At 36.8% G+C, this 12,458-nt stretch overlaps 1 protein-coding gene across 1 annotated transcript in view; it reads right to left on the reverse strand.

Moving 5' to 3' along the window:
• Positions 1-709: 709 nt before the first annotated feature.
• Positions 710-12,458, reverse strand: part of LOC137650989 (golgin subfamily A member 6-like protein 7) — a 21,430-nt gene continuing 9,681 nt past the window's right edge. Inside the window, exon 4 of the mRNA XM_068384129.1 lies at positions 710-1,335. Within this exon, the coding sequence (XP_068240230.1) occupies positions 710-1,335 (626 nt within the window). The remainder of the gene's footprint in view (positions 1,336-12,458) is intronic.

A 12,458-nucleotide genomic window follows, 5' to 3' on the forward strand; every position in this document is an offset into this window, starting at 1 on the left:
TTTTCCTCCTCCTTTTCATTTTCCTTCACCTGCTTCTCATTTCTATTCGCCTTCTCTTCCAGATTCTTGGTATTCGTTTTTTTTTCTTATTTACCTCCCTTCCATTCTCCTTCTCTTTCTGCTAACTTTATCTGTATTCCCCGTGCCAATCTAGTATGGGCATCCTCTCTCTCAAATTGAAGATTCTTTTGCAACCTCATGATGACTTTTCAGTACAATCTCCTTACACATGATGCCATCTTAAAAGCTTGTTTGTCTCAGGTATTTCAACTCCTAGACGTTCTAGAAGCTCTCTAAGCATGGATTGACAATTGATTGTCATACGATGGTACCTTTTCAAATTCCACGGTTTATAGAGTTCAGTCATTGCCTCATAGACCTGCCGTGGTGCCAGGTTTTCTATCTGGTATTCATCCTTTTCAAAGAACTCATAATCAGGAGGTGTTAATGTGTAAAAGGGCATCCACCATTCTTCTTTTTCAGAGTCTTCTTTTGGTAACCCTTCAAAACATCGCTCCTCGGACTCCCATTTGAATTTCACGGTGGTATGCATTATATGCAACCAACGGCACATATGGCAAAACGGGTACAGTGATTCCCTGTCAAGATACCTCTCTAGCACAACAATTTTGCAGAATCCCGGGATGTCGTCCTTTTCCTCCCATTCTTCATAATTCTTCCAAAGCATATCTTGAATATCTCGTGGTGGTTATGAGAAGGGTAGATTTAAGAAAGGGGAGGATTCTGGTTTTGTTTTTGAGAAGAGTGCCTTTATGAAAGGGGAGGATTCTGGTTGATTTAAGAAGAGGGGGAATTCAAGTGATGAATGTGAGGAAGAACAACCAAGTGATGAATGTGAGGAGGAAGAATAAAGTGATGAATTTGAGAAGGAAAAATCTAGTGATGAACGTGAGTAGGAAGAATAAAGTGGTGACTGTGAGGAGGAAGTACGATTTGATGAATGTGAGGAGGAAGATTCAAGTGATAAATGTGAGGAGGTCTCCTCATCCTTTCCATAAAGCCCCACCAAACGAGCGTTGATTTTATCTTCTCGTCGGAGCTCCATTTGAAGCCTTTTGATTTCTTTGCGCTTGTTTCTAAAGCATTTGACCACCCTTTCGTGAAGAATCTCTGTACGAAAACCTAAACGCTTAATTTCTATATTCAATCTTGCTATTATCTCCTCTTGTTCCTTTTGATGATTAGGGTCAGTTGTCTTCTTCGCCTGCTCTTCCTCCTGACTCCTTTCATTCTTCTTGTGATACTCCTCCTCCCTTTCCTTCCTATCTTTCAGAAACTCTTCCCACCTTTGTGTATCAAAACTTATTCTAATACCTAAAGGGCACATTAAATATCTAATTAAATCAAATCCAACCAAGGGTCTAAGAATTTGATTGAGAAAGTGGCCCAAGTAGCACTTGCCACAATCGAACTTTAAACGGAAGACTTGGATGGGCATTTTTGGGTTATTGTGATGGACCACCATAACCGAGTCACATTTGTAATAATTAGAATAGTAATATTACATGTTTAAAACAAATGACGTAATATGTCATGTTGGTTGGAAGAGCTGACCGTGAGATTTGCTATGGTCAACTCAAATTGTAAACAGGATGTAAGATGCTAAGTTGTCATTCTTTCTTAGTGTCAACACATTGTCTCTTCGTGTGAAAGTTTGTGACGTCACCGGATGCAGGTGTCTTCCGATCCCGTCACTTAGCCAAATTAAAGCAAGTGTACGATATTTGGGATATCAGTAATTTGTTCAGTTCATATCTAAACTTCACCAGAATTGGTCATGTGGACCAACACAGCTTCCTCCAGTGATGGAGATGTTTAACTCAGTTGTTTATTCACAATAAAACTTAAAAACCACTAAGATGTGTTCAATAAACCATTTAAATACATCTGAAAACAACTCATACTCAAATGTGTGCTTAAGACAGTAGCACACCAATAAATGGTGGCAGCGATTAAACTCTAAGACAGCGATTAAACTCTAAGAATTAGAGAAATATCTTCAAGACTTCAAAATAAATAGCTGTAAAACCAGAGATATATCTTCAAGACTTCAACATAAAAGCTGTAATACCTGATAAAGATCTTCAAGAACTCAAAACTATCTACAAGAATCTACAATTTTGACTAAGTCCAACGGAAATGCTAACACCAACATATGTTAGTATACAAATAGAATCTTCAATCAACATCCTAGAAAACCCAAGGACTGGCTTTCAACTATTGCAAGACATATCCAGGAAGACCTACATTCTACAAGAAACTAGAACGAGACATCGCTAACAAAACATCAAGAGAGAGAGAGAGAGAGAGAGAGAAACGAGGAGTCGACTTCATATATAAGCTAAGTACAGAGATTTTGTATTCATTTCAGTTTGGGCAGTGAAGTGTAGTTATCACAAGTCGTTAGTCAATTATTACTGGGGTGAGTGAATTCCTAAACTTTGTTATAAGAAACTCCGAATTCTCATTTTGAATTTTTCTTTCTTTGTGCTAATTCCTTTTTCTTTCATAAACTCTTGGGGGGAAATGTATTGGGATTAGTAACATTGTTGGGGGAATTTTATTATACATATGCGTTTACGCAGTGGGCGTCTGTACTCATATAGATATTTTGATAGGATTGAAAGGGGTCAAAGAGATAGAAAAAAAAAACTTACAGCAGTCATGGCTCCTCCTGTCAGCCCTACCCCTGGACCTAGTGGTGTAGGCCAGGCTAATCCTCCTCCAATTGTGACGCTTGTAAATGCCAGGTCAGCAATCCTTCCTTTTCAAGGCCGTGTCAACGGGTTCTTGCCACAAAATGTGGAGTCATGGATTTCATCCGTTGATGCCCATTTAAATGCCAAACAAATCGTAGATCCTTTTGTACAATTACAAGAAGCTAAAAGTTTTATAGATTTTTCTAAGGGGGATGCGAGTCCGTATTTAAGAGGTGTTTCATTTCAGGAAGCAGTTACTTGGGATGATTTCAAAGTTAGGTTACGCGCGATCTATGGGGGTGAGGAAGCTTTGGATGTAGTGTTAACGTTACGAAATACACTTAATCAAGCCACTATGAATCGGCTTAATGTTGTTGAGAGAGCAGCTCTCATAGCTGATAGGCTTAACGAATATCAGGACATTATAGGTAATTCCACTTGGGTTACTAACGATAATATCTCCGTGAAAGATTTTTTACGATTAATGTATTTAACTTGCATGACACTTATGTTGCCTGAAGCATTAGTGCGGTGCTTTGATAAGAAGTTAATGCCTGCAAGTACGGAATTGGATGTCTATAAACAGATAAAGAAACACATGTCCAAGTGTCCAGATCTCGATCCCGTGTTAACTCAAGTTTTTGCTAAGAATGAAACAAAACCACAAACAGTGAACGTAATTAATAATCCAGTAGCGGGAGTGACGTGTTACAACTGCAAACGTCAAGGTCACATAAGCGCAGACTGTAGAACGAAATTTTGTTCAGTTCACAACACAGGATCACATTCTTATAGTCAATGTTACGCGCGTAAGACACAACAATATCCTAGAAATACACAGTCAATTCCACAGTCAGTTCCATATGGAAATAAAAAGAAAAATCCTCATTTTAACAATAAAAAGAAACAACAAAATGTCAATGCAGTTCAGAGTCCGAAACAAACAAACACTTCTTCAAATATCGCTGAGCCTGGGCCGTCAAACCAGACCTCGCAAAGTCAGCCTAATTTTCAGAATGTGCAGAGCAAAGCAAATACCACATAGTTAACTCTAGAGGGGAAGAGAGTGATGTTGGGTCAAGGTCATTTATGTCAACATCAATAGTATTGAATAATCAATTTAATGTTTTATCAGATAATTGTGAGACAATAGATTTTCCTATGAAACACACGGCCGAATTAAGTAAAAAAGTGCATGCTCCCGTAGATTTGCAACGAATTCATACAATAATAAGCCAAAATGAGTTACGGCCAACCTTATATGCTGTAAATTTAGAACACAAATCCTTTACGTTATTTTTTGACTCTGGTAGTCCACGTAATATTATGGATTTGAAGACGCATCATTTGTTGTTTTCGAACTTTCCGATTGAAAAATCAGGAATCAGACTTTCAGGTATAGGAAATAATGAATTAAACGTCATAGGCATAACTCATATTCAGTTCAGAGTCGGTAATCGCACGTTTGCCGATACATTTGTTGTAGTGAAAAACATTAATATGTATCCAGCTGTAATTATAGGATACCCATCTATGGGAAATCAAAACATTATATTAGCTCCTGCAAAGCACGGCGTGTATATCAAAGGGAAATTCTATAAGTCTTCTAATACTTTAAAGTCAGTTTTGGATAAAAAGGAGACGACAAATGTAACCGTAACGTACGTTGAAGAACCAATAACTTGTCTCACTAATAAAGAAATAATATACGCGACCCAGCAGAATTCTCGTTCACCCGTAATATCATCTTGCACGCAATATATCGAACCAAACATACCTTCGAATTTAATAGTGCAAATAAAGAAAACACTACCGGGATCTGAAATATTAATCCTTTCCGATACTTTGAAAACCAACGGATTGTCTGTCACACAAGCTATTTATACAGTAGGCTCACATCAGCAATGTAATATCGAAGTCTGTAATCATTTAAATAACACTTTAGTAATTCACAAAAATCAACATATCTTGGATGTAGAAGTTTATAAACATCGTATTCTTACCGTTGCTGAAATCAATCACTCTCAATCAGTTGTGGATGAGTCCCTTTTACGATCTATTAAAAATAAAATCAGTAAGGACATTCAAGACGAAGAAATTCAGCAGAAAATTTTTGAACTTTTAAATAAATATACAGATGTCTTTTCCACTACGGATGGATCCTTAGGAAAAACAGATGTGATCGAGCATCAAATAAGGTTAAAAGACAAACAGAAAATTATATATGTACCCTCGTACAGACTCCCTATGAAATTCCAGAATGAAATAAATGATGAAGTAGGTAAAATGTTAGAGGAAGGAGTCATTAGAAAATCAAATAGCCCTTATAATTTTCCTTTAATAGTTGTACCGAAAAAAGATCGAACATGGCGTATCTGCGTCGACTTTCGTCGTCTAAACGAGGAAACGATCCCTGATCGATTCCCAGTGCCATGTACTGACGATATTTTGTCTTTGTTAGGTCAGAATAAATATTTTACCAGTTTGGACTTACTTAAAGGCTTTCACCAGATATCATTAGAAGAAGATAGTATCCCATACACAGCCTTCAGCACAGCCAGGGGACATTATGAATTTTTACGGATGCCTTTTGGTTTACGTTGTGCTCCTATAACATTTACAAGAATGATTAACATAGTGTTTGGAGACTTGTTAGGGGATATATTGCATGCCTATATGGATGATCTTGTAATCTTTTCCAACACCTTAGAAGAACATCTACGTAAGTTAGAACTAGTACTACAGAGATTAAGACAACATAACTTAAGGGTAAAGATTAGTAAGTGTGAATTTTTCAAAACAGAATTAATATATTTGGGTTTCATGGTGTCAAGCCAAGGTCTTAAAGTAGTCCATGATAAGGTGTCGGCTATACGTAATTTTCCCACACCTACTAATGTCAAGGGAATACAGCAATTTCTGGGTTGTAGTGGATATTACAGGCGTTTTATACGCAACTATTCAATAATAGCCGCTCCTTTAACTGATCTTACGAAGAAGGGCGTAGATTTCATATGGTCTGAGCAACATCAACAGGCGTTTAATACTTTGAAAGATGAACTGTGTAGTTCTCCTATCTTAAAATTTCCTGACTTCGGTAAGGAATTCTTCATTGCAACAGACGCCTCAGACTTAGGAGTAGGAGGGGTATTGCTTCAGCAATATGATAAACAGTTTTTCCCGATAGCTTTCTATTCTCGAAAATTGAGAACTTCCGAAAGTAAGTATGCAGTAATAGACAAGGAAGGACTAGCTATTGTTAATTCGCTAGTGCATTTTAAGTTCATAATTTACGGTTATCCCGTTAAGGTTCTTACTGACCATAAACCACTAACAGAGTTCTTTAAAGGCTTCAATCACAGCCCTAAACGAACTCGGTGGCATTTAATCATTCAAGATTTTGGCGCAAGAATCGGGTATTTACCTGGGAAAGCAAATATCATTGCGGATGCATTATCACGCAACCCCGTGTCATCTTGTACGGAGTCATTAGCTGAATTAATAGATATATCAACATCCATGCCTATTGTAAAAACAATATCTGAACAAGAAAATTTAGGCTGGAGTGCTGAATTGTTACAGACTGAGCAAAGAAAAGATCAGAAAATAGAAACAATTATAAATGCTTTGAAAGGCAATCATAAAGAAAAAGAATATATAAAGTATAAGCAGCAGAATTATGTAATCAAAGATAATATTCTGTGTAGGACTGTGACAAGGAAAACGCGCAATACACCACATGTAACTAACGACCAGGTAGTAGTACCAAACTCACTTGTTTCCACTGTCCTGAATTGGTTGCATTCAAATCCATTACATGGACACCCTGGGTTCTCATTAATGTCACAGAAAGCCAAATCATTGTTTTATTGGCATACAATGCTTACAGATATAAAAAGACACATAGCTAATTGTCGCACATGTCAGGAAAACAAAGGGCATACGAAAACACCTGTCAGCTTAGGAGCTTATCCTGTTCCCAATCAACCCTTTGAAAGAATACATTTAGATTTGTTAACAGGATTTTACGAGTCAGACAGAGGAAATAAGCACCTCTTAGTGATTATAGATGCTTTAACTCGATATACAGAACTAATAGCGCTTAAAACTAAAACTGCGATTGAATGCGCTAGGAAGTTTTACGAGTGTTACATTTGTAAACATGGAATTCCACACATGATAATCTCAGACTCGGGTGGTGAATTTAATAATCACTTTCTTATCTCATTGTGTGAATTCCTCAACATAAAGAAGGTTAATACCATGATATATCACCCAGAGTCGAATGGGCTAGTGGAAAGAGCAAATAGGAAGATATTAAATATATTAAGGGTAACACTAGGGGGATCAGACCCCAACTGGGATATTGCAATACCGGCGGCACTGAGTACTCTGAATCATTCATATCATATATCAATTAAAATGTCACCGCATGAAGCATTGTATGGTACCCCAGTTAGAACACCTTTCCATGTATTAACGCCTACAACTAATCTATCAAATCCTTTAAAAGAATGTATAAATGCAAGTATAAGTCGATATGATATCCTTCGAAAGAATTTAGAAGAATCACAAATCATAATGAAAAGGAATCATGATAAAATAGCGAAACCAACTAAAACATATACCGTGGGTGATAACATCTATATTCAAATCAATGTCAGAAAAGGGCTCAACTATAAACTAACACCAAAGTTTGAAGGCCCATTTAACATTTTGGAAACATTAACGGCCAATAGGTTTAGAATTCAAAACGTAGCCCAACCCACGGATGAGAGAATAGTACCATTGTCTCACATAAGAAATTAAAAAGAAGCGAGGAAAAATTTTAATTTTTGTGACTAAAAGTTTTCTTTTTAATACAGAGTAATTACATATATTTTTTCTCGTTACAGGTTTCCAAGATGAATTTTTTGTTGTTGGGAGTGATATTGTTCGCTCAGACATTTTTTTCGTATGGGATGAGTTCTAAGACTAAGAATATATATTTTAAATATGGCAATATAGTTGAAAGACAAGAAGACATTTTTATTACATCAACCAACGTAATTGTCGAAGTGCATATGCAAGCAATTTTTCTTCAAGAGAATGATGTCACTAGCTTAAGAACCGCCATTTCAAGGTTTTCTGCATCATTGGATGAGTTGCATAGGAGACATTTTCATTTGACTACTAAGAGTTTGCTTGGATCAACATTAAAAGTTGCAGAGATGCTATCTGATGACTTGAAAAATAAGACTGGAGAGACAGGATCTTTGGCTTATGACCTTTTGATGTGGACTGTAGGACACGAACAAAAAGAAAGACGGAATCCGTTCATTTATGCTGCATTAAGCATCTTTGGGTCTGTTGCAGGTTTAGGTTTAGGACTTTCCAATCGTCTTAAAATTAGTAATCAAAATAAGAAAATTGAGTTCTTGACTCATAAAGATGAATTGATTATGTCAGAACTAAGGGATCAGTTAGCTTCAATCAATAAAATTATGGATTTGTTAAATGAACATTCAGATAATATCGTTCAAATTATGGAAGTACAGGATTTGTTAGCAACATTAACGTATTATGATTCAAAGATAGATCACATACATAACAGAATTGCACATTTCATTGAGAAATCCAAGGATTATGTAGAAGCTATCACGTTAGCAACTAAAGGTGTATTGTCGCCCCATTTGTTGCCTATACGTTACTTAAAATTAGTTCTGGAGAACACTAGGGATAAACTAGGCTATGTTCCTTTGTTAGACGAACATAGGTTAGAATTTTATTACAGCCTAATTACAGTAAACGTAGATAATAACAAGATTAGGATTACAATTCCCTTTGATTCTTCTGATGCCTGGCAATCTTACAGGATATCACCATTTCCGACTTTCATGACGAATCACTCAAATCCAGTAATATCCAGTTTGACAGGACACGTATTGATTTCCCCAGACAAGGAAACATATACGGTCATTAAAGACTTAAATCAATTAACTCACTGTTCAGACGCAATGGATAGAAAAATATGTACAGCTGACTCATTTGAATTCCGTAAAAACTTGATGGATTCATGCGAGTTAGGTATAGTGCTAGACGGTGCTCTCTCCCATACAAGTGAAAATTGTCTGGATAAGCTTTATCCCTTTGACAATAAAGAATTCAATTGCAGACTAAATAATGGCTCGTGGATACGATACGACAAGGACGGCTTCAATGTATCATGCCCTGACGGATCCACATCCTTCAACAACATCTTCGTCGTAGCAGATGGCTGTATCGGGACTTCCCCGAATTCCATGGTGACTGGCCTACGGACAATCATCAGAGAACGAGCTTACTTCGCGAACTTCACGTGGACCTCTACAACGCCCGCACTTCCTCTCCCCTATAAAGGAAGTGTGGCGAAACGCTTAATGAAACTTACCGAAAAGGACCACCTGTCGCCGACTTACAAAGAGATTCTTCACCCTATATTACTAGCAGGTTTATGTGTAACGGTGTTAATTTTTATCGCCGTGAACATCCTTGTTTGGCGTAGGTTACGGCACAGCAAGCAGCTACAAAGGAACGAGTTGAATAGCCCTGACAATACCCCCTACCTGATCCAGTTCAAAGCTGTATGAGTGGCCACCTCATTCGCTAAGGGAGTAATTTGTCAGGATGATGTTTGTATGAAAAGCTGATTAGTACGCTAGTAATATGTAATTAAAGAAATTCTCTACATTTGCATTGTTAAAAATACATTTAAAATAACATTTAAAAAAATAAATAAAATAAAAAAGGATATAAATCATTTTTTTTCTCTCGGCATCTAATAAAAATATATAAGCCGGAATGTTAAAAAAGAAAAGAGAAAAAAAAAAGAAAAAAATATAAGATATATAACAGAATCTATGGGCATCTAATAAAATGTATCAGCCCTATATATAAATATATATATATATATGTGTACGAAACCGTGGTACGTGTACGTACCAGGAATTCGTATTTGTGCACTAAAAATTGAGTATCTTGTTTCTGACAAAGGTAACAATTATTCTTTATCAAGTTACCGAATCATTTGTAAGTCAGAATTTGTTTTGTTTTTTGGTACCATGTAATCATTTGCTAGCAATGTACCATATATATGATCTTGGTTTTATCATGCATTTTTCTTTTTGCTTTGGTAATATCTTTTTTGTATGCATTATTGTTATTAATTTTGATGTGCCTATTTGGACATTCGTCCTCAGTTGGATATAGCTAGTTTTGAACAAAGAATGATACGTATGTCCAGTCACACCTAATAACCATGTTTCGGCTTGTTGTTAAATTTTTGTAAAAAAAAATTGAGATAGCTGGCCGAGCTTATGTAATAATTAGAATAGTAATATTACATGTTTAAAACAAATGACGTAATATGTCATGTTGGTTGGAAGAGCTGACCGTGAGATTTGCTATGGTCAACTCAAATTGTAAACAGGATGTAAGATGCTAAGTTGTCATTCTTTCTTAGTGTCAACACATTGTCTCTTCGTGTGAAAGTTTGTGACGTCACCGGATGCAGGTGTCTTCCGATTCCGTCACTTAGCCAAATTAAAGCAAGTGTACGATATTTGGGATATCAGTAATTTGTTCAGTTCATATCTAAACTTCACCAGAATTGGTCATGTGGACCAACACAGCTTCCTCCAGTGATGGAGATGTTTAACTCAGTTGTTTATTCACAATAAAACTTAAAAACCACTAAGATGTGTTCAATAAACCATTTAAATACATCTGAAAACAACTCATACTCAAATGTGTGCTTAAGACAGTAGCACACCAATACATTTACGCTGCCTAGGAATGGAGTAATTTTCTCTATCCTAGGGGGGAGTGCCATTGTTTATATGATCAACGATTTCTTGTTCAATGAAGGTTCCATTGAGTGGTTGCCCTGTTCTGATCTCCTTTTTTGGAGAGATTTTTGAAATTCTGTCAATACTCTCCAAATTGTTTATTTTTTCCATCAATTGTTGTCTATCCTTTTTTAGCCTCTCGCTTTTTCTATTCTCTTCCTTCTCCTTGTTTAATTTTTCTTTATTTTTTCTCTTCCCCTTCTCCCCCTTATTCCTCTGATTATTGGTATTCTGTTTTTCCTCCTTTCCATCCTTCTTCTCCTTCTGATCCTTGCTATTCTTGGTTATCTTATTTTCCTTCTTTCCATAAAGTCCCATCAAACTAGCATTGATTTCTTGTTTTCGTAGAAGCTCCTTTTCAAGTCTTTCGATTTTCTTTTTATTCTCTATATTTTTTTTGACGACCTGGTTTCTAAGTCTCCTTATACAGTCCTTTAAATGTTTCTTTTCTCTCTTCAAGTCTTTTATTTTCTTGTTCAGTTCTTCTTCACGATTGGGGATAATTATCTTCTTTTCCTCCTTTTGCCTCTGATTTTTTTCATTATATTTTTTCTTCTTCCCCTCTTTTCCAGTTTCCTTCTCCTGCTTCTTTTTTCCAGCCTCCTTCTTTTTCTTCTTCTCCTCCCTTCCATTCTCCTTCTCTTCCTGATTATTAAGATGTAGAAGCTCCTTTTCAAGTCTTTCGATTTTCTTTTTATTCTTCTTCTTCTTTTCCTCCTTTTCACTTTCCTTCTCCTGCTTCTCCTTTCCAGCCTCCTTCTTTTTCTCCTTCGCCTCCTTTCCATTCTCCTTCTCTTTCTGATTATGATGATGTAGAAGCTCCTTTTCAAGTCTTTCGATTTTCCTTTTATTCTTCAATTTCTTCTCCTCCTTTTCATTTTCCTTCTCCTGCTTCTCCTTTTCACTTTCCTTCTCCTGCTTTCCTTTCCAGCCTCCTTCTTTTTTCCTTCTCCTCCCTTCCATTCTCCTTCTCTTTCTGATTATGATGATGTAGAAGCTCCTTTTCAAGCTTTTCGATTTTCTTTTTATTCTTCTTTTTCTTCTCCTCCCTTCCACTTTCCTTCTCCTGCTTCTCCTTTCCAGCCTCCTTCTTTTTCTCCTTCTCCTCCCTTCCATTCTCCTTCTCTTTCTGATTATGATGATGTAGAAGCTCCTTTTCAAGCCTTTCGATTTTCTTTTTATTCTTCTTCTTCTTCTCCCTCTTTTCACTTTCCTTCTGCTTCTCCATTCCAGCCTCTTCCTTTTTCTCCTTCTCCTCCCTTCCATTCTCCTTCTCTTTCTGATTATGATGATGTAGAAGCTCCTTTTCAAGCCTTTCGATTTTCTTTTTATTCTTTTTCTTCTTCTCCCTCTTTTCACTTTCCTTCTGCTTCTCCATTCCAGCCTCCTCCTTTTTCTCCTTCTCCTCCCTTCCATTCTCCTTCTCTTTCTGATTATGATGTTGTAGAAGCTCCTTTTCAAGTCTTTCGATTTTCTTTTTATTCTTCCTCCTCTTCTCCTCCTTTTCACTTTCCTTCTCCTGCTTTTCCATTCCAGCCTCCTTCTTTTTCTCCTTCTCCTCCCTTCCATTCTCCTTCTCTTTCTGATTATGATGATGTAGAAGCTCCTTTTCAAGTCTTTCGATTTTCTTTTTATTCTTTTTCTTCTTCTCCCTCTTTTCACTTTCCTTCTGCTTCTCCATTCCAGCCTCCTCCTTTTTCTCCTTCTCCTCCCTTCCATTCTCCTTCTCTTTCTGATTATGATGTTGTAGAAGCTCCTTTTCAAGTCTTTCGATTTTCTTTTTATTCTTCCTCCTCTTCTCCTCCTTTTCACTTTCCTTCTCCTGCTTTTCCATTCCAGCCTCCTCCTTTTTCTCCTTCTCCTCCCTTCCATT

This window comes from Palaemon carinicauda, chromosome 12 (genome assembly GCF_036898095.1).
Source record: "Palaemon carinicauda isolate YSFRI2023 chromosome 12, ASM3689809v2, whole genome shotgun sequence".
NCBI lineage: Eukaryota > Metazoa > Arthropoda > Malacostraca > Decapoda > Palaemonidae > Palaemon > Palaemon carinicauda.